At 57.9% G+C, this 25,938-nt stretch overlaps 1 protein-coding gene across 11 annotated transcripts in view; it reads left to right on the forward strand.

The window, feature by feature from the left end:
- Positions 1–25,938, forward strand: part of RAP1GAP (RAP1 GTPase activating protein) — a 48,994-nt gene that overhangs the window by 17,266 nt on the left and 5,790 nt on the right. For 5 of the 11 annotated variants that reach the window (XR_003433404.1, XR_003433403.1, XM_027109848.1 and 2 more), the window contains exons 1-17: positions 6,059–6,243; positions 8,737–8,772; positions 9,786–9,833; positions 11,088–11,126; positions 11,614–11,799; positions 14,998–15,101; positions 15,342–15,420; positions 15,795–15,848; positions 16,946–17,029; positions 17,232–17,332; positions 17,466–17,595; positions 18,649–18,804; positions 19,270–19,341; positions 19,953–20,039; positions 20,469–20,606; positions 22,439–22,570; positions 25,547–25,656. Coding sequence is in view for 9 of the 11 variants with exons in the window: in XM_027109848.1 (XP_026965649.1) it covers positions 6,169–6,243; positions 8,737–8,772; positions 9,786–9,833; positions 11,088–11,126; positions 11,614–11,799; positions 14,998–15,101; positions 15,342–15,420; positions 15,795–15,848; positions 16,946–17,029; positions 17,232–17,332; positions 17,466–17,595; positions 18,649–18,804; positions 19,270–19,341; positions 19,953–20,039; positions 20,469–20,606; positions 22,439–22,570; positions 25,547–25,656 (1,631 nt within the window). In the remaining 2 variants the exon portion in view is untranslated. Of the gene's footprint in view, positions 1–2,283; positions 2,378–5,993; positions 6,244–8,184; positions 8,235–8,736; positions 8,773–9,785; positions 9,834–11,087; positions 11,127–11,613; positions 11,800–14,997; positions 15,102–15,341; positions 15,467–15,794; positions 15,849–16,945; positions 17,030–17,231; positions 17,333–17,465; positions 17,596–18,648; positions 18,805–19,269; positions 19,342–19,952; positions 20,040–20,468; positions 20,607–22,438; positions 22,571–25,546; positions 25,657–25,938 lie in introns of those variants that run through there. The other 6 variants (XM_027109854.1, XM_027109853.1, XM_027109857.1 and 3 more) reach the window with 6 other exon arrangements.

Genomic DNA, 25,938 nt, shown 5'->3' on the forward strand with positions numbered 1-25,938 from the left:
AGCCCCTCGCTTCCCCTGCCCCTTAGGGCCTCAGCAATGACCTTTGAGGTGGAGGGGTTGCCTGTGAGGGGCAGACTCTGGACAGCCAGGAACTGGAGAGCTGAGGGCCTTGGGCAGCACTCCAACAGAAGCAAGAGCCCCCTTGTCTTGAGAGACCTACCGAGTCCTGTGCCTACGTGAGCAGTCCTGCACGAGGGGGCACCTGGACACAGGGAAACGGAGACGTGTTCTGGAAGGGGAGCGTGTTGGGGAGCTGCTGCCAGGCTGACCTGCAGTGGCCACAGCCTGAGCCTTGGGGTATGAGAAGGGACAGACAGAAGGACAGCACCCGAATAGCTCAATCATGGGCAAAAACCTCCACTCGGCAGCCAGGGCCACCGAGACAGTGATCGCTGCCATCAAGGGGACCCAGCTTCACCTGGGCTTCAACTCCAGGGCTTCCTGGACTTTGGACAATCTCCGCTCTCCGTGCTGACCTGGCTGTGTCAAGGGCTTGGCTTTAAATTCTGACCCTGTCACCCACTTGCTAGGGGAAGTGGCTTCATGTCTCTGAGCTTTAGTTTCTCCATCTGTAAAAAAGGGGAAGAATAATGCCAGCCTCCCAGCACAGTAGTGAAGGTGTTATATGCCTGACACAGTTCCAGGCACATAGTCGGTCTCAAGGGTCCCCATGGCAGCCTCAGTGGAATTTGCCCGGACCATTTCTATGGGCCTCTCTCCACTCCCCCTTCCCCAGTCTCTCCCCGTGTCACTGTACCTTGTAATCTACAGAAACCTGTGTTTAGGCCATTGTTTTGCTCACAGACCTTTAATGCCTTCCCACTGCCAACATTCATTCATTCACTCACTCATCCATTTAACAAATACTTAATGAGACCCTACCATGGGGAGCCAGAGTTTCCCATGAATGCATGAATACCAGAGAATTCATTGAGTGAATAGCTTCTAGCTGCCCAGGCTCTATGATGAATTTTTTCTGGAAACTGAGGCTGAGAGGGGTGTGTCACTGATTTAAGGTCACACAACAGTTAAGTGCCTGGGAATATCTCCCCTACAACGATGCCACAGGCCTGAAATGTCACTGCCACCATGTCTATCCTCTGGGTCAAGCACTCCCCAGTTCAGGACCCCCTTTTAAGGTGCTAGTCCCCCTGGGAGGTGGAGAGGCAGCTGGTGCCTGCTGCAGGGCTATGGACAGTTCCTCTGAGCTGTTTCTCCCTGAGTAGCTGGGCCCAGGGGAGCCAGCAAGGGGGCTCAGAGCTTCCTCAGCGTCTCCTTCCTGGGCCAGGTTCCCACAGGCCCTTCCCCTCTTGGGGTGTGGCAGTCCCAGCTCCGCCTGACTCAAGCTGGCCGTGGCCTGAATGACTCAACCTCTCAGGACCAGCCTTCGAGGGACTGGGGCGGGGGTGCAGCCACGTCAGGGTGGCCCTAGGTGGTGGGTGGAAGCCAGGACTGCTTGCCCAGCCCTGGGCCACCTGGGTCCCAGGAACCACTGGGCACTTCCTCTCCCCGGCCCCAGAATGAGCCTCCTCGGCAGACTTTCTAGGGTAATAGGAGCTGACTTCACCCTCACCAGACCTGCTTCCTTTCCTCAGGGAAGGCCGTGGGTGTGGGCAAAGAGTCTGGGCTTGGTGTCAGTCAAGCGCCACTCAGATGCTGCTCTGCTGCTGACCCGCTGTGTGACCTCTGCGTGCCTCTGCGTCCTCATCCGTAAAGTGGGAATGCCAGTGTGGTGATGAGTCTGTGCCCTCAGGCCTGGAAGGAGGGGCTTGGCACAGGACCTGGCACATAGTCGGCCCAATGAGTGTCCGTTAGTGTTATTGTCATTAATAATAGCAGTGGCCCAGGTGGCCTCTCAGCCTTAAGGCTACTCTGTCCCTAAAGGCTCAGGGAGAGGTGCATAGAGGCTGGGCTACCTTGCTTAGTCCAGAAGTCAGGGCTCAGCCCTCTACAGCAACCCTCACTGCCCCCCTGCCTCAGTCTGCCCATCTTCAGAATGGGCTGTGGACATCCTCTTGGCTGGAGTACGGGTTAGGGAGGCCTAATGGAGAGCTGGAAGTGAGACCCTGTGTACAGCTCTGATCCCTGGGGAAGGAGAGCCTGTTTGGCAGCCCCGCTCAGGAAGCCCTTCCTCTCCTGCCTCCTGGGGAACCCAGGACCCCCTCCTCTGTGAAATCTGTCCCCCTTAATGTCCCCCAACTCTGAGAGTGACTCTCCCTCCCAAAGTTCACAAATCTCCCAACTTGGGGCCCTCCCTGACCTCAGACTCTTTTTCTCTTTCAGGAGGAGTGATGGGCAGAACCAGCGCTTCCCTCAGGCACTAGACCTGCCACGAGTGGACTTAGCTCCCTCCCAGACTGCTTCACTCCACCCTAAGGTAAGTGCCCGTCTCCCCACGGCCCCTGGTCTGGAGACACCCCCCCCCCCGCCCCGCCCCAGGGCCAAGAGATACCTAGGAATGACTGCTGTGCAGAAGTAAATGTTTGGGTAGATGCTGCTTGGGGTTTAGCCCCCCCCCCCCAAGGGTATACAACTCCTCACCCCTGGGTGGGCCTGGTACAGTCTCAGAAGTTGAACCAGGGTCTGTAGCACTGTTGGGGGCAAAACAACTGGGAATAAACTGGCCAAACAGCTATTCTTCCTTATATTCGTTATCAACATCACCATCAGTTTCCTCATCTGTAAATCAGGTATAATGATAATACCCCACTTCACAGGCTACTGTGAGAGGTCGCCCTCTGAAGTGGGGTCAAGTGTGAAAAGTGATGATAAAACACTCTGTGCACAATATCTGGCACAGAGTAAGCGCCCTATAAATGAGGCTATTCTTGTTGTTATCATCAAAATCAAATGTTTGCCCAGCACCTGACCTGGGTCAGCTTTGTGTTGGGCACTGAGGTGCCAGAAACCAATTTGACACAAACCCTGCCCTCAGGGAGCCATAGTCCAGTTAGGAGATAAATAACTAAACAACTTATACAGGGTGTCAAATACCAGTAATAACCACTAGCATTTATTGAGATTTCCTATGTGCCAGGTGGGTACTTAATGCTTTACGTGCAGTATCTCATTTCATTCTCAAACTCTAACTACTATGTACTTATATTAGTACTGTTATTAGTTCCATTTTGCAGATGAGAAATCGAGGCTCAGAGAGGTTAGGTTACTTGCTCAAAGACACACAGGTAGGATGTGATGGGTCTAGGACCAGAACTCATGTTATCTGACCAGAGTGCCTAGTCTGGTGGCATCTCTAATGCAGAGGGTAATAAGCTGTCACTTTCGTAGTACACTTTTCAGTTTCTAAAGCACGTCCACAGATATCATGCCTCTTGGTCCTTCCATCAAACCTTGGTGGTAGGCATTCTCCAGATGAGGATCCAGATGCTCAGAGAGGGGAAGTGGTTTTCCCAAGGTCACACAGCCGGGAAATAGCAGAGGCAGGATCTGCCAAGCTCCTTTCCCAGTGCTCTGACCTGGAACAAGGGCCATATACTTCTTCTAGGCCAGGAGGGCACATGTCCAAGGAATGGTGTACTTTTGGATCACCACCTCCAAGGGGGTCCAAGTGCAGCGAGTCCTAGGGATCGTATCAAGGGGTTCTTGAGATCCTCTCCTGTTGTCTGTGCCTGGGCGACAACCCAAGACTGGGCCATGTGGATCCTGGGACCTGGCAGGTAGGGAGCGACTCCATGGCAGCTGGGCTCAGAAGTGAGTCTCCCAGTCCCTCTCCCCGTAAGCATCCAGTAGGAGGCCTGGGTTCACTTCCCCTTCCTGGGCCTCAGTGTTCCTGTTGGAAAAATGAGGGTTAGAAGAGCCCATCTCCCTGAGTCCTGCCTCCTTGGCCAGCCTGGGGCTGGCCTTCTCCGATTAGCTCTGAGCTACCTCCCCTCTGCCCAGTTTGGCTAGAAGCCTCCATTTGTGCCAATACAGCCCAGCCGGCTGCGGGCTCCAAACTGCCCCATCCCAACAGCCCGCCCCCACCCCAGAATCAAGACACAGTCTGTACATCGTGCTCCTTTGACAGCAAAGGAAACCAGGGCCCAGAGAGACTGGGTCCCCAGCAAACCAGTGGTGGGGCTGAGGGGTCCCAGGTCTGTGACACATTCTCCACTCCCCCTCCCCCAGCTCTGCACACGTTTATAATGTTGATGGTGGAGCCAGTGTGAGGGGCAGTTGACCTCCCTGTGCCAGTGGGCACATCCCTGCCCCTCTGTGGGCCTCAGTTCTGATCTGTGATATAGAGGTGGCAGTTTCTCTTCTACCCACCTTGCCAGCTTGCAGTTGGGGGATGACTGTGAAAGTAATTTTGGAAAGTTCAAATTAGGAAGCTGAACTATTATCAGCATCATTACGTTCCCAGGGCAGGACAGAACACCCAGAAGGGACATCCCCCTCTCACTGGGAAGCCGCATTTGTATAGACACTGAGCTGTCCAGACCCTCCTACCCTGCCCTGCTGCAGGATTTTTTCTGCTTGAGGATTTCGAAATCTGCACACATGTACATACACAGCCTACCCACACCTACATACATGGGTGCATTCACATGTCTGCAGATGTATTCAGAGACTCGCACATGTACGCATGCATGTATATACAGATACACATGTACAAACACACAAATATGCACACCCAGGATGTCCACATCTGATCTCAGTCACACACATCTACACAGCTGCATGCACACATGTGCACACCCTCCACTCCTGGCACACAGATGTCTCCGGTGATGCGAGCAGCTCTTGCCTCCTCCCAGTGTGGGAATGAATGTTTCTCTGGCTGCATTTCGATGGGTGCCCGGAAGCGCTCAGGCCTGGAAGTGCCTGCGCGAATCAATATTTGCTGCTGTTAATTATTAAAAACAAAGCTACACTGTGTCTGGAATACACATCTCCAGAGTTCCCACCGGCTTCCTGGGCTCCAGCTTGACCCAGGGCCAGGTCTAGGGGAAAGGAAGGTGCGGTGCGTTCCTTCCAGGAGGCCTTGGCCCTGGAGATGGAGAGTGGTGGGTAGCTGCCAACAGCTCCTTCAGGAAGCTGAAGAGAGGTTGGGCACTGAGCTGCTGGGCAGCCCTGCCCCGCAGGGTCTGCAGCAGCTGGTGTTGACTTGGCCACAGCTCAGGAAGCAATTGCTGCTTTCCCAGCATCTGTCTGGGGAGGGGATGCTGAGGCCCTGCCCCCCACTGTACAGTGGCAGACACAGTGCAGGATCAGCTGGAAGGGCTTTCAGAGGCCTTATATTTTACAGATGGGGAACCTGAGGCCTACAGAGGTGGCAGGGACTCACTCAGGTCTACTCAGCAAGTTGTAGCAAGGCCAGAGCTAGAACCTACATATGCTTAAGTCTTCTCCATGTGTGGGTCCTTGGCAGGCCCTGTTCCCTCCCTCTCCCAGGATCAGGGGCAGTTAGGGACAGGTATGGGCATGGGGCCTGGGGAAGGGAGGGTACAGGTCAGCCACTGGCAGGCATTAGAGGGGGGTGGAGGTGAGGAGGTGGGAGGGGAGAGAGCTCCAAGCCTTTCCCTGGATTCCTAGTTCTGCCTTTTCCAAGCTGTGTGATCTTCAGCATGATATTTTATCTCTTGGAATCAGTTTTCTCTTCTGTAAAATGGGGATGACACTCGTACCTCTTGAGTTGTGGGGCGAGGCTAAGACTTGCAAAGGGTCCAACATTAAGTAGATGCTCAAGAAAAGCCCTCTGTCTCCAAGGTAACCGCCCCCAACCCCCGCCACTTCCTCCCCGACTTCAAAGCCCAGCCCAAGAAGCCCATCCCTGAGGCCCTAAGGCGTGGTACCCAGAGTTTGGGAAGGTAGAGGACGCACGCTATGGGTGCGCTGAAGAGCCTCGGGGCCCAAGGGCCCGCGCCGACAGCTCCCAACGCGCTAGCAAGAGCGCGCAGGCGCAGTGTCCGGGGCGGGGCCTCCTGTGTCCCCGCCCCGGATCCCCGAAGCCCCGCCCCGGTCCCCGCGCTGCCCGTACCTGGCGCCCCGCCCCCTCAGGGCCCGGCAGCCCGGCGAGCCCAGCGCAGGCAGCGCGCCGCGGGAGCCCGAAGCCGGGAGCGCGGAGCTCGGCGCTGCGGGGCCCGGGCCGGGGCTCGCGCGGGCCGGAGCCGGCTGGGTCAGCTAAAGCGCTGCCGGGGTGGGGGCCGGGGCCGGGCCGAGCTCAGGATGGCGCAGCCGCGGCCCCTGGAGCCCCCGCGCCGTCCTCGGAGGGGATCACTGCCCTCTGGGGCCGGCTGGCAGGTGAGGACCAGGGCGAAGGCGGCCTGGCCGAGGGGGTCTGCGGGAGACGGATCAGCCCAACTTCTTCGGAGCCCGGCAGGCTCTGCCCCAGTCAGGGCGGGTGTGCGAGGCTCCGTCATGGAGGGTGTGTTAGCTTCTGGGCTGACACACGGCCATCGAGGCCACAGGGCACACCCCTGCCCTGGGGTCCCAGGCCTTGAGCTCTTTCTGCAGCTGCCTACGGAACAGAGTGCTCGTGGTTGCACTGTGGCTCTGGGCTGCGGGGGCACTCTGTGTGTGTGTGGATGTGTGTGTGCGTGTGTGTGGATGTGTGTGTGTGGGCGCTAGCCTTGGGACCACTTCATCCATCCCCTTCCCCCCTTAGGAAGGGTCTGAATGTCACAGTGTAACTTTGCTTGGTGCCCCGGGGCACTTCACTCACAGCCTTCCATGTGTCAGAGCGTCTGATGCACTAGTGAGGCTGTATCTGTGGGTATCACTTGTTGCTGTGTGTGCGCTCTGGGTGACAGTACCATGTGTCAGTGTTTATGTGGCTATGACTCCCAGTGCGTTGTTTCTGGCCATGTAAGGCCATGTTACCCTGAGTGGGGTATTCTGGGGGACATCAGTGCACCTGTGTCACTGGTGCTGGGACTGTGCTGGGCTGAGGTTATGTGGCTCACCCAGGCATGGATGCTGATGTTGCTGCTGTGCAAGGTGTTGGCTGACAGGCGTGTTTGTCTACCTGGACTGCAGATGTGTGTCTATGGTCTCTGCTCTAATTGCCTGTGGAATTGTCTTCCAAGCTCAGAAGTGTTGGGTGTGGCCACAGGGGCCATGGGTCACCATCTCCTGTGGACTCCTGTCGTGCATTTTACAGGGTGGGTTTTGCCTCTGTGGACAGGCCTCACAGTGTGCACATGGGGTGTCTGTGTCTTGTGATCTTTAACAGACAGCTCCGTGTAGCGTGTGTGTGTGTGTGTGTGTGTGGTTCAGGCCAACGCCCCTCATCCTTGGCGATTAACCACTTCCATAGTTGCTGCATGCTTTTTCTTTTTCTCAAAACTCATTTAATGTTATGGGATCAAGTCTGTCACGTCTGTTATACAGGGAGTGTGACTGATGGGGAAGGGTGAACTTGTGCATGGCAGTGGGGCTCTGTGGCTCAGTTTCCATGAACACACCTGCCTGTGTCTGCGAGTGCATGTTATTCTGTCTCTCGGCACGTGGATGTGAGAGTAGTTTGGTGGCGTTCGTGTAGCTTCGTGTGCAATTACTGGTGCAGCTGCGCAGATCTGCATAGGGGTGGGTTTGCATTTGTGTGTGCGGCTCTTACGCGACATAGACCTGTAAGTGTGTGAGGGAATGTGCTGTTGTGTAACGCAGGACACTGACACGTGTATTTGTATGTTAGCGTGTAGCTGTAAGAATTGATGTGCACAGACCCGGTGGGTTTGTGCGTGTGGGTTTCTGTGTGTTTGCTTTCTTTGGTACAGTGAGACTGTGTTTAAATATTGGTGTGCAGGCCTGTGTGTGTTTGAGCAAGAGAGAAAGAGAGAGGGAGGGAGTGTGTGTTTCCTGGTGTACAACCCCATAGCACATGTGTCTGTGAGCTCAGGCAGTGCCCCCACTGGACAGCAGGAGCCGACTGAACTGAGGACTTGGAGGTGCTGGGGGAGGGGCGCTCTCCTAGAGACTCTGGGGGCTTCCCAGGCCCAGCCCCCAGCTCCGCCAGCCGGCAAGGATGCCGCCTTCCAGGAAGGCTCGTAGGGAGTTGGCGCTGGAGAGGCTGAAGCTGCCAAGCACAGCTGGCAGATGCCCGGATTAACCCTGTGTGTGCCCGGGCTAGCCTCAGGAGAGGCTGGCTGGAGTGTGAGGAGGGAGGAGGGAGGAGGGGGAATGTGTGGACTCAGACACAGGTATTGGGCCAATGGGACATCCCAGCATTCTCTCCCCCAACAGACGCCCAGCCCACACTGCTTGGGGGGGAGGATGGGGCCCTCCTTCCAGAGGTGAGTGGAACCACAGACTCTCCTGAGGATCCCAGCTGGGCTCGTCTCTGGAGTTGGGACCTGGGGCTCTTCTGAGGGGTCCGTGGGCCAATCCGGGCACTGCCAGTCTTGCAGTGACATGGGGGAGGTGTGTCTCTCCCCAAAGGTCAAGACCTTCTTTGTCTGAGGCAGCAGCCTCCTCCTTTGGGGAAGGGGACTGAGTGGGGTGGGCTGCCTGGGGAGGGTGCTGGACTCTGGGCAGACTTCTCCGGGCAGTTGGTCAAACTCTGCCAGTCAGTGGCACAGAGCCCCATCCTATGATGTCCCTTCCACTCCCTCTTGCTGCTTGGACAGGTCCACGGTATTTGGTTCCTTCCACTCCCTCTTGCTGCTTGGACAGGTCCACGGTGTTTGGTCAGAGTTGGGGCACCAGGAGGGCTGGGGCAGGTGGAGACTCCTCGGAGACTTGCAGGATCAGCTGGGCTACCCCGGTGCTGACCTGCTCTCTCCATCTCTGTTGCAGAACACAGATCTGTTTGAGATGATTGAAAAGATGCAGGTGAGGTGGGCTCTGGAGCCCGTTCTGGGGAGCCACAGAGGGGGCTGGACTGGGGGCGGGGGGCCCTGCTGTGTCTGCAGCCCTACATCTCTCTGAGGACGGGCCGGGAGCTCTCGCAGACCGTGCCAGGAGGAGATGTTGGCAGTGTGCTGTCCAGAGCCCTTTGTCTGGGGATGGGGACTGATAGTGCCCAACTGCCTGACTGACCCAGGGCGCAGGCCCCACTTGCGTCTCTCCAGCTCCCATCCCTGTGTAGGTTGCTGGGGTCAGTGCCTCAACCCACCCCGCATACACATACCATCCCCCATCTCCCAAGAGGCATCACAGGCTCTGCAGGACCCTGTGTGGAATGGGGGGAGGGACAGATGCCAGGGCACAGGGCAACCAGAGGCTGGGCTGCAGGTCCGGAGAGGTGTTAAGGAACCGGGCAGCCCCCGCCCCCTCTGCCTGACCCCTGGCCATCCTCCACTCCCCAGCCCTGGTCTTCCAGGCCCTCGTCTGTGTTTTTCGCTTGGGTATGTGTTGGGAGGCGGCCGGGGGACTTGAACCAACCTCAGGAGCTTTCCTGATATCGGGTCACCCTCCAAACCCCCGTCTCCTGCCATCTTCCTGTTTCCCTGCCTCTCTTAGTCTTTCCATCTCCACCTCTCCCCCTCCTCTCTCTCCCCCTCTCTCTCCCCCTCTCCCTCTTCCTTTCTCTCTCTCTCTCCCTCTTGCTCTCAACAAGACGTATCTGTGTAGACGCAGCGGCCTCCCTCCCCAGCTCACACACAAGCGTGCACGCTGGCCCTGCCCCCACTCCCAGCAGTGACCAGAGCCCTGAGCCCTCCCTGCTGCTGCCAGCCTCCCGCAGCCCCCGTTCCCTCCAGGAGGGCCAGCCCTGCAGAGGCCTGAGTAACCAGGCAGCCAGCGCCCTGCCCTGGGAGCACCTCCACAGCACCATCTACCTGGAAGGGGTGCTGCTTCCAGCAGCAGGGGAAGGGGTGACGGGATGTGCTGCCTTCTCTTTGCAGGGAAGCAGGATGGATGAACAGCGATGCTCCTTCCCACCACCCCTCAAAGTAGGTCTGAATCTGGAACCACTCCACCCTTCTGGGGGCCTTTGGCTTCCTGAGCAGTGCTCTCCAAAGGGCTTGGGGATGGGAGGGGACGGGAAGGGGGAGGCAGACTCCCTCTCTAGGGGTGGGGGAAGTGCTGCCCCAGCCGAGCAGCCAGCCCAGGAGAATCTGCGCCCCCCCTTTCGCGAAGTAGCCTTACTGCGGGCTGGTGCTGGGGCCAAGGGGGAAGCAGGGTATACCCAGCCCCTCCCCTCGAGGAGGCTAAGGTGTGGAGAACCCCTCCCTGCCTGTAGGCCTTCATTCCAGCTCCTCCTCACCCCATCTGCACCACCGTAAACTCACCCTGCCTCTCCAGGCTTCCCCATCGCAAAATCGAAGCCCCATCCCTCACGATAGCCTGCCGTAAAAGGTTTTCCTTGAAGCCACTTGTGATCAGCAGTGGCAGAAAGACTCGTACCCAGGACCCAGGAGGCTTACGCTCCCCCTCTCCGTGTAGCTCCTGCCTGGGACGGCTGAGGGGGAGGGGGAGAGACGGAGAGATGGGGAGGGGTAGCCTCGTTACCCCCCAGCCTTCATGAAGAGACTAACAGGAAGCTGGGGACCAAAGGAGGCGTGAGGAGTCTCTTTAGACTCAGGATTTTCTTGGGGTGGGAGCTGCAGAGCCCCTCCAGGTAGGTGTACGGTACCATGGTTGGTGATTTGGGACCCCAATCATCCCAGAATATCAGTGGCTGGGCTTAGGGGAGTGGACCCAGGGCTACAGGGATGAGGGTTAAAGTGGGGCTCATGGGCACAAGGCTGATGCTTTGTCTGGAACAGGGCTTCTCAAAGTGTGGTCCTCAGGCCAGAAGCATCGGCATCACCTGGGAGCTCGTTGGCATCTAAATTCTTGGGCTCCACCCAGACGCACTGCACAAGAAACTCCGAGGGTGGGGCAAAGCAATCAGTTTAATGAGCCCTCCGGGCCATTCTGATGCACTGAGAACCGCTGGTCCAGAGGTTTCTTCTGGGGATGCAGTGAGCCTCCTTTTCCCCAGGCAGGAGACCCAGAAGAGGCTGCCAGCACTCAGTGAGCTAAGCCTGCCTCAGTCCCTGCCTCGTGGGGTCAGCCCACATGGGATGGGGAGATGAGGAAGCAGCCCCATCCGCAGCCCCAGCCCGGGGGTGCTGCCTGAACAGCAGGTGTTCTGGGGAGGCTGGAAGTAAAGGGTAAGGACCCCACCCCAGCTGGGCCTCTGCCCTGCTTGTGTTTTGCAGACGGAGGAGGACTACATTCCTTACCCGAGCGTCCACGAGGTAACCGACCGGATCCCACTGAGCCCATCTCCATCCCAAGCCCAGCAGGCACTCCCTCGGGGAGTCTGGACAGCTGGGTCCTCCTCCTTGTCAAGAGCCTGACCACAGGCCTTGCTCGGGGTGTTGGAGACTCAGTTTACAAGCCCAAGACTTCAGAGCCCATGTGAACCCTTAGGCCTCTGAGCCAAATATGCCAGCCTCTCGGCCAACGTCATGCTCTCAGCTTTACCTGTCCCCACACTCCCATCCTTTGAGACTGGGACATGGGGCTCTGTGCATCTGGGTCTGTGCCTGCAGTGGGAGGAGAAGGGCTGGAGCAAGTGCCTTGAAGGAGGTGGATTTGATCCCTGGGACCCACATAGGCTCTGGGCTGTCCCCTAGTACTCCTTAGCCATGGCAGAAGTGGCTCCAGGTCTGAAATGGGGGGGTGTCTTGGGGCCCCCAGTGGCGTGCAGTGTGGGTGGCTCTCAGCTGTGTCCTCCTTCAGGTCCTGGGGCGAGAAGGGCCCTTCCCCCTCATCCTGCTGCCCCAGTTTGGGGGCTACTGGATTGAAGGCACCAATCACGAAATCACCAGCATCCCGGAGACAGAGCCGCTGCAGTCACCCACGGCCAAGGTGAAGCTGGAATGCAACCCCACCGCCCGCATCTACCGCAAGCACTTTCTTGGCAAGGTGTGTGGCCCGCTGGTGTTGGGGGGCTGGGCTGGCTGGGGAGTGGATCACAGCCCAGCCCTGGGGGACGCTGGGCCTGGGAGGGAGCGGAACCGTGGGCTGGGCTGGCTGTCTGTCGCAGAGTCCAGGGAGCATGCGTAGTGGATTCACTCATTCAGTCAACAAACATTTATTGCAAAAGGCAGTGTTACGGCATAGTGGTTAACAGAGACTCTACCAGGGCTTGAATCCTGGCTCTGTCACTACATGAGACATCAGGCAAGTCACTTACCCTCTCTGTGCCTCTGTTTCTTTCTTTCTTTCTTTTTTTTAAGATGGGGAGACTTTTTTTTTGTTTTTAATACATTTATTTATTTTATTTACTTTTGGCTGCGTTGGGTCTTCGTCGCTGCGTGTGGGCTTTCTCTAGTTGCAGCAAGCGGAGGCTGCTCTTCGTTGCGATGCACGGGCTTCTCATTGCGGTGGCTTCTCTTGTGGAGCATGGGCTCTAGGTGCCTGGACTTCAGTAGTTGTGGCACGTGGGCTCAGTAGTTGTGGCTCGTGAGCTCTAGAGCTCAGGCTCAGTAGTTGTGGCACACGGGCTTAGTTGCTCTGTGGCATGTGGGATCTTCCCGGACCAGGGCTCGAACCCATGTCCCCTGCATTGGCACGCAGATTCTTAACTACTGCGCCACCAGGGAAGCCCCTGCCTCTGGTTCTTCATCTGTAAAAACGGAGATGGTGATGATACCCACCTCATGCCTCTAATGCGACAATGTTTGTGAGGCATTTAGAATGGTGTCCGGCCCAAAGTGTCCGGCCCAAAGGGCTCAGTCAGGGTGAACAAATAATGAGCACCAGCTGTGTGCCTGGTCCTGTTCTGGGCACCAGGTATACAGCAGCAAACAAAACAGCCCCAGGCCCTGCCCTCACGCAGCTTGAGGTGGGAAGACAGTAATTCCATGGTGTGACCTGGATTGGTACAACCCCTGCCCCACCACCTGCCCCAGAGCCGGGAGCCTGCCCAGTACGACCTGTCCTCGTGTCACCCAATGACAACGGCGTTCCAGGCAGGAGCTATTGGGCGAGGCTGTGGGAGCTGGAGGGGAGGTCACACGCTGGGACCTTGTAGGTGCCACGTTCCATGCCGAGTGCAGTCTCTGTGTCAGTTTACAAACGAGGTGGTGGCATGTAGCGTGGGCTCTGGAGTCTCGTGGCCTGGGGACGCCTATTGACTCTTCTGTTTATTGATGGTGTGACCTCGGGCAAGTTAGTTAACCTTCCTGAGCCTGTTTCCTCGTCTGTAGAAATGAGGATGATAAAAGCATTGAGAACCATGTTTGGCACATAGTAAGTGCTCAGTAAACGTTAGCTGTTATTATTACATCTTCATAATTACTCTGTGAGATCAGGATCGTCCTAATTTTTACAGAAAAGGAAACTGAGGCTCAGAGAGATAAAACGACTTGGTTAAGTTCACACAGTTACTGAGCTAGGAACTGGACATAGCTCTGGCTGACCTTCCATTAAGACACAGTAAGGGAGGGGTCACGTTTCTAGTGTGTGTGCGTGCACTCGTGGGTGCTGGGAGGAGGGGTGACTCCTTGGGGTGTTGGGAAGCTGTGTGGGCTCAGTCTGGGCCCAGGGCATTAGCCTGATGCTGGTGGGTATTGGTGCTAAGGTGGGCGGACAGGTTGACTGAGACTAAACCAGCAGGCCCAGATGCAGGAGCCATTGCCTGGGGACAAACTCAGAACAGGGCAGGGGATTCCACCTGTGGGTGGAGAGAGAACTGCATCCCCGGAACCCACTGTCCAGAGGCTCTTAATTGGGTCTGGCAGGTGGTGGGGCCTGGGGGACTATGTGGGCCTAGCCTATAGTTGGTGCACAGAAAAGTTTGCTGAAGAAGTGGTGAGTGATAGAATGAAGGTGGTGCCTTGGGCACTGGAGGATTGGAAGAGGCACAGGTTGGGGGGTCTTAGAGGAGGCATGATGGCCAGGGTCAGGCTGGCAGCACAGAGAGGAGGGGCCCCAGGGGCTGGCAGAGAGGCCGGGCCGTTCCCGGCTCCAGGTGGGGTGCTGGGGAAGCAGTGGGCCGTGTTCTGGCAGAGGGAGGAAGTTAGGGTGACTTTGGCATTGACCCACTGGGACCCTGAGCCCACTCTCCTTGGGCTTCTCTGGGCCCAGCCAGGGGGGTCCGGGGAAACTCCGCACCCCGAGGACTTCGGTGCAGACCTCCTTGCCAAGTGCCTGCCACTCCCTCTGCACAGATAGTGCCAAGCCTTTGGGGGTTTCCGTCACTCTGCCCCAGGTCCCCGCGGACTGCCCCTGAGCTGTGGATTTGTGGCGCACGTCCCCCGGCCCCTACATCTTTTTCCTCCCATCCTTTGAGCACAGCTGTTTGTATTTAAACAGGGCTTCCTTCTACGATGACTCCTGGGGTGGGTGTGGCTGAGGAGCCGGGCTGGCAGGGGAGCCCAGGGCCAGGCGGGGTGAAATCTTCCGGCACTTCCGGCTCTTGGCTCTGGGGCTTCCCACCTGGAGGTACCAGACTGCCAGCTCCTCTCTGGGGGCGCCATCCCTGCTGCAGTTCCCCTGGGCCCTCGGGAGCATTTCTTCCCCACCCTGTGTCTTCCCCAGGTGAGGCAGGAGGGCAGGAACCGGCTCGGTCAGCCGGCCAGTGTGTTCATGAGATGTTTCATTTCCTGATTCTCATGGGCCCTGGCTTCAGGGGCCGCAGAGCAATCAGTTAAACAATCAGTCAGTTGACATATTTTTATTGAGCAGCTCCTGTGTGCCCAGCTCTGAGAGGGGCGGGGGCTGGGAGACAGCCATGCAGGTACAGATGTGGTCCTGACTTTGCTGAAGACCCAGAGAGCCAAGGTTACTACAGACGTTCAGAGAACACCTACTCTGCGCCGGGCACTATCTCTTTCAGTGCCTGCCACCCTCCCACAAGGTAGTGGACCTCACTGCCATTTGATAGACTAGGAAACTGAGGCACAGAAAGGTGAGGTGACCTTCTCAGGTTACCCAGCTGGCAAGTGGCAGAGCTGGGATTTGAATGCAGGTCTCTCTGAGGCAGACAGTGCTGTTAGCCCGGACACCTGCTGCTTGGTGAAGGACCCCCATCCGGGGGTGAGTTGGCTTTCTCGTCTGGTTTCTGGAAGCCTCAGGCTCAGCCTCACCCTCTCCCCTGGCCCCTGCCTCCCACCACAGGAGCATTTTAATTACTACTCACTGGACACCGCCCTGGGCCACCTTGTCTTCTCACTCAAGTATGATGTCATCGGGGACCAGGAACACCTGCGTCTGCTGCTCAGGTGAGGGTGGGGTGAGGGGACCTGTGACTTTCAGAACCTGAGAGCCCATCTTATTTTACCCAGAGAGGGCCAGGGATTTGCCTGAGGTTGCCCTGCAAGTTAGTGCCCAAGCCAGGCCTGACCGCCTCATCACCTCTGGACCTCCCTGGGGTCTGCCCTCTCTGGTCCTACTTGGTGTGGAGGGGCTCCCATCTCCCTTTCGCGCTGCCTCACCCCTCAGCATGGGTCTTCTCCTCCCAGGGCCAAGTGCCGGACGTACCATGACGTCATCCCCATCTCCTGCCTCACTGAGTTCCCCAACGTGGTCCAGATGGCAAAGGTGAGGCCTCTGATCCTTCATGCTGAGCCCCCCGTGGATATCTCAGGTGGGCACAGAGCTGGGCTGCAGCCTCGCCTTTGCACACCCTCATCTTTAGCCCCAGATCCTGGCCTGCCTGCTGTGGCCTGTCTCCAGGGTCCTGCTGCTCACGTGTTCCCGTGATGCCCACCCACGTGCTGGCTGTGTGCTTTGGGCACTCTTTAGAGCACCTTTTGGAGACAGGGGCTCCAGTTCTCTGTACCCCATTCTGAGTGACAGTGGGCCTCCTTCAGCCTTGGTTGTCCCCTCTTTGTCCTCCACTGTCCTCCCCCCAGACCTTGGCCAGGGAGGCCCAGAGGCCCCACCCTCAGACCCTCCCTTATCTGCTTCCGCAGCTGGTGTGTGAAGACGTGAATGTGGATCGATTCTATCCTGTGCTCTACCCCAAGGTATGGCTGGATCTGGGCCCTGCTCACTGGGAGTGGGTGGATAACTAGGGGGCCAAGCATTTATTGGGCACCTGCTGTGTGCAGGGCATTTTTCCTAAGTTCTCTCATTTAAACCTCACAATAACCCTGCAAAGTCCCCAGTTTGTGGAAGAGGAACCAGAGGCCCAGAAAGGGTTGGTGCCTTACCCAAGGATGCACAGCAGATAAGGAAGCCTGCATTTGAACCTAGTGCTGTCCTCCTTGGAGGCGAGCCTTCCTTACCTCTGGAAACTCTCAGTGCCATCTGGGGACCCTCCTAAGGGTAATCTGTGCTCCTGAGCCAGGGCTCCACTGGTCTTGCCTTCTGACCCCAGAGGGGACCTGGGGAGAGAGAATAACACAGGCACCTCCGTAGGTGCCGCCCCACAGACGGCAGCTGCACTTCCAGCTCTGGTGCTGGGTGCTGGGTTTGAGGCACTGTGACAATGTGGGATAAAGGGGAGGGACTTCTGTCTTCATTGAGCCAGGGGGTTTCTGGAAAGAGGTGGGCCCTGAAAGACACGGATAGCCTGTGGCTCTGACTGAATTCCAGAGTGAGGTGAGGTCGCTGAAGGGCGGGTGGTCCAGGAAAGGTCCCCTGAAGGAAGGGGCTCAGAAATCAGGCCCTGCTTCTCAGTTACCGAAAGCCCAAGGTGAGGAGGGGAACTTGCTCAAGGCTCCACAGCACACTGGGGGGACTCGGCCTGTTCTAGAACGATGAGGTGGCTTTACAGAAGAGCCGGGGAACAGGTTGGGTGTTAGAGCAGAGTAGGGGCGGGAGCTTATGGGCAGAACTCAGGAGCAGTGCGCTTAGCCTTTGGAATCCAACAGACCTGAGTTCAAGTCCCAGCTCTGCCATTTGCCAGCTGTTGACCTCAGCAAGTCAGTTCCTTAAGGTCTCGGAATGTCGGCGTCTTCATCCGTGAGATGCAGTCCGCGGGAGTGCCTCCCTCACGGGTTTGTTCTGAGGAGGAAATGAGTGGATGCATGTGGAGTGCCTGGCACAGCGCTTGGCACATAGAGCAATAAACGGCAACTTGAAAAAGCAGCGTGTTTCACCCATCGTCCTGTCCCCGCAGGCATCCCGCCTCATTGTCACCTTCGACGAGCATGTCATCAGCAATAACTTCAAGTTCGGAGTCATTTATCAGAAGCTTGGGCAGGTGTGCTCACCTCCTCCTCCCTGCCCCCCACACATCTGGCCACGTACCTGGGACCTCAGACCTTTGCCAGGGAGAGCACCTGCCGAGGGACTCAGTTTCCCAGGAGCTCAGGGGCTGCCAGAGGTCCCCTTTCCAGCCTTCCTGGGTGTGAGTGGGGGTAGGAGGCCCAGCTCGATGACCTCTGCCCTCTGTGCATCCCTAGACCTCCGAGGAAGAACTCTTCAGCACCAACGAGGAGAGCCCCGCCTTCGTGGAGTTCCTCGAATTCCTTGGCCAGAAGGTCAAACTGCAGGACTTTAAGGGGTGAGCATTGGGGTGGGACAAGCAGAGGATAATCCGACCCATGCCCTTGGGCAGGGAGGGAGCCCCCATCCTGGCCCCGTGGAGGCCTGGCTGGGGCTGGAGACTGAGCCGTGGCCTGGGGGGCCTGGGGCAGGTTCCGAGGAGGCCTGGACGTGACCCACGGGCAGACGGGAACCGAGTCTGTGTACTGCAACTTCCGCAACAAGGAGATCATGTTTCACGTGTCCACCAAGCTGCCCTACACAGAAGGGGACGCCCAGCAGGTAGCCTGGGCACCGACCCACCTGCTTCCCACCTGTCCTCCTGTCCCCCATTTACCTACCCATTCAGTGTCCACCACACCAGACTCAGTGGGCCCTGGGATAGAGAGATGGAAATGATCTAGTCCCCCAACTTGTGGCCTCTAGTTGGGGCAGGGTGACAAGCTACTACGATGTTGTGAAAGCCTCAGTTTCCACATCTGTGAAATGGGGATAATGCACCTACCTTATAGGTGAGCATAAACGAGGGTATGCACCCAGAGTGGCTAGAACAGTAACTGGTACATAGCAGGAGCTCAGTAAATGCGAGTATTTTTACAGGAAATGAAGGGTATTGTCAGGTCACATGGGGGCACTTAGACTGGGCAGAGGTGGGAGTCAGGCAAAGCTTTCAAGATAAAGTGACTTTTAGGTGGCAAAGGAGGTAGGAGAGGGAGGAGGAGCATTCTGGGGGAAAGAATGGCTTCCATCTTCTGCAAAGGCCTGGTGATGAGGAAGTGCAAGGCATGTTCCTGGAGCTGAACTTGGAAATTTGTCACCTTGTCCTAAGCTTCCTGCAGGGCTGTCCTCCTTATTTCCCCACGCCCCCACTCCAGGGGTACAGGGGGATACAGGGGTCATGTGAGAAAAATGGAAATGCTTATTCCTTATTTTTAATGTCTTTTAATTTTCTTTTAATAGATTCTCTGTTCATTTTAACAGCAAAGATATATTGAGTGGAACTTATTTGTTCAAGAGGGGCCCATGTTTGGGGTATTTAGACAGGAGGAGGGTGAGAGGTAGGGCCTGGGGACCAAGAGCCCCGGGTTCAAGTCCCCTAATTCACTGTAGGGCCTTGCAAGTCACTTCTGTCTTGGCCTTAGTTTTCTCATCTGTCACAGGATTCCAAGAAAACGAGAATAATTTTAAGACAAGTTTCTCACCACATTTTTTTGGAGGAAGCAACTCCTTAGACATGCCCTCTGCCTACCCCAAGCCCCCCGCACCTCTGCGGGCACCCTCCCCACACTCCACGAGCCCCCGGCCAGGTGGTGAAGGCTGTGGCCCTGTGCTCAGTTGCAGCGGAAGCGGCACATCGGGAACGACATCGTGGCTGTGGTCTTCCAGGACGAGAACACGCCCTTTGTGCCAGACATGATTGCATCCAACTTTCTGCATGCCTATGTGGTGGTGCAGGCTGAGAGTGGGGGCCCCGATGGCCCCCTGTACAAGGTGGGTGATCTCGGAGCTTCCCAAGGGCATCAGCCACCATCCCAGCCCCACCCTCACTCACTGTGAGGCCTCTCTGAGCCTCAGTTTTCCTAACTGTAAGTAGGGGGACTGTCCGGAGGGCTCTGAGCCCCCCTCTTGCTCTGATGATGGAGGAGTCCCATCCCGCCCTCTCTGCCCCCTGAAATCCCTCCCCTCAGAGAGGCTGGTTACCCTCCTCCGCCCCTTAGCCTCCTCCTCCCTCTCCATCCTCATGACTCCTGAGACCCTCCAACCCTTCCCACCACTCAAATTCAGGACCAAGGATGGAGGAGCTGAAATCCTGGGGTTCACCCATCCAATCGGCAGTCACTGAACCTCCCCCGCCAAGGGGCAGCCCTGTGCCCAGCACGGGGCAGGATAGGGAGGTGAATCAGTGGTTTCTGGCTGGTGTGGGGACTCCATGGGGACAGCTGCCCTCCCTTCCAGGTCTCCGTCACTGCGAGAGACGATGTGCCCTTCTTCGGGCCACCCCTCCCGGACCCTGCTGTGTTCAGGAAGGTGAGGGGCAGCCCCCAGCACCCCCCCCATCATGGGCAGAGCAGGACTAAATGGGTGGGGGCTGAGAGGGTGCACATTCTGCTGTACGAGGTCCTGAAGCCCCACTGTGTGCCAGGGCAGCCGGGCTCCCCTAACTGAGCAGCTGGGGCCTGGCTTTTCTGTTCATCTTGATAAAAACTGTGACTTTATTTTACAACGTCCCAGAACAGACTATATCATTGTTTTACATTTGGTATAGCAGACTCTGTGGCCTTTCCTCACTTCTGTTGTCTTCTTGACAATTTCAACCTTCTTCTAAAATGTTCGGGGAGAGGGGCACACATCTCTCTCACCTCTCAGGAGCCCTCACTTTGAGCCTTGGCTTCGGCACCCCCCAATCCCCCAGACTGAGGCAGTGGGAGACCCCAACCCAGCTCTCCCGAGAGGTGGGCAGCCATGAAGGGCATAGGGCTCACAGGTGCCTGGGCTGGCGAGCTGAGCCCAAGGAGATGCCCTTCTGGGAGTGAAGAGGGCAGCCCGAGGCCCCAGCAGAGCGTGGCTCAGGAGCCCCAGCCCCTTGCCTCTGTGTTCGCCTGACCCCCCTTTCTCTTCTCCACGCTGGGGGCTCCCAGGGGCCTGAGTTCCAGGAATTTTTGCTGACAAAACTGATCAATGCTGAATACGCTTGCTACAAGGCAGAGAAGTTTGCCAAACTAGAGGTGAGTATGGGTTCTTGGGGTTGAATCCCCCCACCCCTTAGAATTTCAGCCCCTGGGGAGAGAAGAGCTGTGTTCAGACCTTGGCCTTAGGGAAGGCTGCCTGGGGGAGGACAGATTTACAGATGAGCAGCGTCAGGGTCAGGGGAGAGGAAGTAAGGGTTCATAAGGAATGCTCAGGAGGGCCTTGGAGGTAGGCGGGCTGCCACAGAGGACGCAGTGGAGGAGGGGCGTGGGGACATGAAGTCAGATCTTTGAGGGGCCACGTCGAGCCCTGGGGGCTGCCTGTGCTGCGGAGGGGCCTGAGGGAAGCCGTCTAGGCTTCTGGAGCCCAGGCCCACTTCCCACTCAGAGAAGGTGGCCACGATTGCAAATGTGGGAAGAAGGGCTGATCCCTGGGGTCTCTCCTAACGGCCCCGGCCTGGCCCTCAGGAGCGGACACGGGCCGCCCTCCTGGAGACGCTCTATGAGGAACTGCACATCCACAGCCAGTCCATGATGGGCCTGGGTGGAGACGAGGACAAGATGGAGAACGGCGGCGGGGGCGGCGGCTTCTTCGAGTCCTTCAAGGTGAAGAGCTGGGGTCTACCTGGGTGCGGAGGGGGACGGGTGTGGTTTTCTTGGAATCTGGGCACGTGGTTGGGCTACAGCAGGGGGATGCCGTTAGCTACAAGGTGTGGGGGTGTGGCTAGAGGTGAGCTCACATTGGAGGTGGAGTCGGGTGGGGGCGTGGCTCAGGGTGGAGTCACGGGTGGAGTTAATAGGCGTGAGCTCGGACTAGGTGGGCACGCACCTGGGGTAGAGTTTGGGTGATGGTGAGCCTCTGGGTGGACCTGGGCTTTAGAGTGGGCTTAGACTTGGCGGGGGGGTGGTCTTGGCCTGGGGTAGAGCTGCGGTTGGGAGTTGTAAGGTGGGCTCTGGCTGGGGGAGGAGTTGCTGGTTGGAGGCGGGGCTAAGCTTGGGGGCGGAGTCTGCCTGGGAGCTGTGCTGAAGGTTGGAGCCCTCTGGTGCCAAGGGTGGTGGCTCCCAGGTCAGCAGGCAGAGAAGAGAGGAGGAAGCCTCTGTCCTGACCGAGAGAAAGAAACAGAGGTCAGGGAAGGGAGGTGAACGAGGGGCTATAGGAGAGGGACCTGGTCTGCATGACCTTAGGCCGTGTGACCCACCCTGGCTATCTCTAGTTTAGCTTAGTGTTAAGAGCATAGACACCCTGGGTTCAAATCCCAGCTCTGCCACTTACCACCAGCTTGAGCATTCTCTGAGCCTCAGGTTTTCTAATCTGTTGTTTAGGGTAATGGCAACTTAGCTCATACAACTGTTGAGAATTATTTGTGAAGCAGTTAGATCAGTGTAATCTAAGTTAAGAAGCAAAATGCAAAGCCCTGCCCATCTACCTCAGCAACTACCATCCAAAGTGAGAGACAGAGGAGGAGAGAGTTCCTCTTCCCCCCACAGGGCCTGGACTCCCCCAGGCTGCAGGTCCCCAGGCGGTGGCCTCTTTGCCACTGTGTCCTCCACCCACAGGAGGAGGACTGCCCATCCTCCAGGTGCCCAGCAGGCTATTGGGGCCTCACATTTACCCCAGGGCAGGCCACAAAGTTGGAGGTGTGGGTTTGCGTAAGAGGCTTAGCCCAGCTGCCCAGGCCTGCCTTGGGCTGAGGCGAACAGAACGTCTTTGAGAAAGAGGCTTGAAGAGAGCCCTGCCTCTGCTCACTGGAGACAGGGAGTGGGTGGGAGGAACACGGACCTGGGGTGTCTTCTCTGAGGGGGCCTCCAGTGATCCCACATCTGGTGAGTGCTGGATGGTGGACCGGGCTTAAGTTACAGACCTTCTTCGAGGCAGCGGAGCCCACGGTCAAGGGTTTGGGTTTGGCATCTGGGTTCCAGCCCCACCTCTGCTTCAGTTTCATCACGTGTAAAATGGGCTTGGTGGCAGTGCCTGCTTCCTGGGGCGGATTGAGTGAGAGCAAATGTAAAGCACCCGGCCCTGAAGTGAGCGTTCAGTGCAGACTGACTGACAAAAGTGAGGCACGGAGGGAGGGAGGGAGGGAAGAAAAGCAAGGAAGAAACAAGCCCTGAGAGACGCTAAAAGGAGGGAACTGGGGTTTCTGGAGGTCTCTCTGTGCACGCTTTTGCTCATGACCCAGCGTCCTCTGCGGGCTTTACAACAACTGCACGACCGGCCATGAGGCTCAGAGGCTCAGAGGCGTGGGGTGGCTTGCCCAAGGTGACCCAGGAAGTTGGTGGCAGAGTCAAGGCCCACACTACCCTTGGCACATGTGGACCTGACTCTCGTGTGGTCTCATGGGAAGGAACTTCCTGGGGTCACCGAGATTGGCGTCAGTGGCTCCTGGGTTTCCCTGAGGGGGTGGGGCCTTAGGAAACCCCTACCGCCACCTTCGCAGCGGGTCATCCGGAGCCGCAGCCAGTCCATGGATGCCATGGGGCTGAGCAACAAGAAGCCCAACACCGTGTCCACCAGCCACAGCGGGAGCTTTGCGCCCAACAACCCGGACCTGGCCAAGGCGGCTGGAATAGTGAGTGCCCTCCCCCAGGGGCCCCGCCTCCCCCCGCTGCCCTGCTGTCCGAGGGCTCATCCTGGGCTCTAGGCTAGGTCTAACCACTGCCCTCCATGGGGTCAGGTGCCCAGGCTGTGACACTGGGATGCTGAGAGCCTGCAGCCCCCTCCCCAGCTCCTCGGCCCGCCCCACCTCCTGGCCCCTTATTCAGCTGTGTCTGTTCTGGGGCAGCTTCCGTGTCCCATTCCTTATGAAGCACCTACTGTCTGTCGTATGCTGGGGATTGGGCTGCTGTGTGGACACCTCCTGTCAAGCCTTGAGTTTCTGGGAGCACCTGCTGTGTGTCAGGCTGTGGGCACGCACTGTGTGTCAGGACCTGGATCTCTGTGTGAGCATCTGCTGTGTGCCTGGCTCTGAGATGCTGGTGGGTACCGCTGTGTGTCCAGACTTGGGCTGCTGTGTGAGCACCTACTGTGTGTTAGGACCCGGGCTGCTGTGTGGACATGTACTTTGTGAGCACCTACTGTGGGCCCGGCCCTGAGATTCTGTGAGCACCTGTTGTATGTCAGATCCTGGGCTACTGCGTGGACCTAACTCTGCAAGTGTCTGCTGTGTGCCCAGCCCTGAGCTGCTGTATGAGAATCCACCATGTGTCAGGAAATGGACTGCTGTGATAAGCCCTGGGTATCAGTGAATACCTTCTCTGTGTCAGGAGATGAGCTGCGTGAGCACCCATTATGTGCCAGGGCCTCTGTGGTTGTGCCCACCTGTTGTGTGTCAGGACCTGGGCTTCTGTGTGAGCCTCTCCTGAGTGAGCACCTACTGTGTGATTACTTCCTGTCTGCCAGGCTCTGCGGGATTCTGCTACTAACACTCAGGGGGTGTGCTGGGCACAAAGGCTGAATAAGGCCCTCAATTGTGGGCCAGTCTGCTTTCCACTGCCCAGTGGTCACCCCCAGCACTGCACCTACTGCTCTGCTGCCCCTTCCCCATCCATCTTTCCTTCCTTCCTTCCATCCACCCGTCCTTCCATCCATCCGTCTGTCCGTCCATCCATCCATCCACCCACCCACCCATCATTTACTGACTGACTGCTGCATGCCAAGCAAGCCCTGTGCTCAGTGCTGTGAGGCTGTGTCATGTGGCAGGAGGGACCCCCTCCACCCCACCCCTGCCCCATGGGCTGACCTGGCCAGGGAGGCAGGGCGAGTCCTCTGTGTTCCAGCAGTCACCAAGCCCACTGTCACTGGAGAAGCAGGCCCACCCTCCTCCAACCCCAATTCACTAGCCACTCCCTTCCTTCCCCGCCAGAGTGGCCCAGCCTCCTGTGGGTGGCTGTAGAGGGGCCCCAGGGACAGGGCCAGACCAGCAGCACCCACCGTGGCAGTAACCAGACCCATTTCTGTTTTTGTTTTTGCACAACTGTCCCCTCTCTTCATGTTGCTTCCTTTTCCTTCCACTCTCTCCTCGTTCCTTGTTTTCCCTTCCCTTTTTCTCTTCCCCTCCTCCACCCCCTGCCTCCCTCCACCTTCTTGCACTTGTGTATTCTGTCCTCTTGCACCTGTCTTTTTACTCCCTCTCCTCTTTCAAACTGTTTTCGCCCTTGATTTTTCCTTTGTGCCTGCCCCTCCCTCTCCATCTCTGTCCGTCTTGCTCCCCGGGTCCATCTCTGTGTCTGTCTCTCCGTGTTTCACTCTGTACCCCTTCTCATGTGACTGTCAATCTCTCTCCTCTGTTCTCTCTGTGTCTCCTCCCACCTCTTCTCTCCTTCCCTTCCCCGGCCTTGTCTCTCTCAATCCCCTGCCCCGCTCTCTTCTTTGTCCCTGTCTGTCTTTCCCTCCTTTCCCTGTCTCATTTCTCTGTGCCTCCCCCTCCCGCCATCTCTGTCTCTCTGACTCTCTCTATGCCTGTCTCCCTCTCTCTGCTCCCACCCTCTGCTGCTTGCCAGTCATTGCTTATTCCTGGGAAAAGTGCGAGTAGATTCGGACGCCGGGGCAGTGCCATAGGCATAGGAACCGTGGAAGAGGTTGTCGTCCGCGGGGCCGCCGTCTCTGGAGGCTGCCTGCACGCGCTGTTCTCTGCTCGCCCTCAGGACGGAGGCCATATTGGGGACGTTGCCCCCCTCCCCCCGGGACAGGCCCGAGGGCTGGCAGGATGGAGTGCCAGCAGCTCTGATGGCGCTCAGCACCTGCTTTGGGGCCTGGCACCTGTGCCAGTGCCAGTGCCCCCCCCACCAGGGGCTCTGGCCCTGCCCTGCCCCCTGGGACTCTGGCCCAGTCCCTGCCTTTAGGATCTGGTACCTAGAGACCCTCTGTCCAGCTGCACGTCCCCCAATATCGCCAGTTCTGCATGGAGCGCCACCGCCCTCCTCTGCCCTAACTCCCTGTCCCGACCATGAACTGGCCTGGGGGTTTCTGCCCATCTGTGCCTCCATGGGGCCCACCTTCCCGCCTCCCCAGAGAAATGGGGGACATGCTTCTGGTGCCTGGGGCATCCCACCATTGTATATGTGTGACCTGGGCTCGGGGGCATCTTTCAACTGCTCGGCCAGAACCTCCCCCAGCCAGTTTGGAGATTCCGAGGTGTAGCAGGGGGCAGGGGCTTGGGTTGCCTCACCCGCTCTCTCCCCACTGCCCGTAGGCTGCAGGTCCCATGAAGTCCTGGGGGCAAAGAGGCAGCAGTCATTCTGAGGACTTGGCCTCCTCCAGTCCCAGCCCAGAGTGGCTGTCCAGCTCCCTCAGGCTTCTGCTCTTCTCCTGGACTAAGATGCTGGGTCCAGACCTGCTGTGTGACCTCAGGGGGGCCTTTGCCCTCTCTGGGCCTGTTTCCTTATCTGTAAATTAGGACGGCCCTCTCTGGAGATGGACAGTTCTCTCATTTTTCTTGCTCATTGTCTCTGCTTCAGGGCCTGGGCAGCAGGGCCCCAGGGTGGCATGTGGGGGGCACAGGGGCTCCTGGAGCAGGTGGGTACTGAGTTGGGACCTCTCCCCGCAGTCCCTGATTGTCCCTGGAAAGAGCCCCACCAGGAAGAAGTCGGGCCCGTTCGGCTCACGCCGCAGCAGTGCCATCGGCATTGAGAACATACAGGAGGTGCAGGAGAAAAGGTGGGTGCAGCAGAGAGGGTAGGATGGCGTCCTGCGTCTCCTCTGGCTCCCCCGACCCCCATTCAGTGGCAAAGCACAGCAGGCAAGAGGGAGCTCCCACCCTTCTCCCGCTCTGTCCCCACCGGTGACAGCTACACGGTCAAGTCCCTGCTCTGCGTCAGGCACCACGGCCAGCTCGTCACCTAACATGAAGCCCTATCATCCAGTCCCAGCTCTGCCGGCTCCCAGGGGGTCACACCTTGCACATCAAGGAGCCACGGGTCAAGGGGTCAGGGGCCTGCC

This window comes from Aethalodelphis obliquidens, unplaced genomic scaffold (assembly GCF_003676395.1).
Source record: "Aethalodelphis obliquidens isolate GAN/ISIS:26980383/991018 unplaced genomic scaffold, ASM367639v1 scaffold9, whole genome shotgun sequence".
Classification (NCBI taxonomy): Eukaryota; Metazoa; Chordata; class Mammalia; order Artiodactyla; family Delphinidae; genus Aethalodelphis; species Aethalodelphis obliquidens.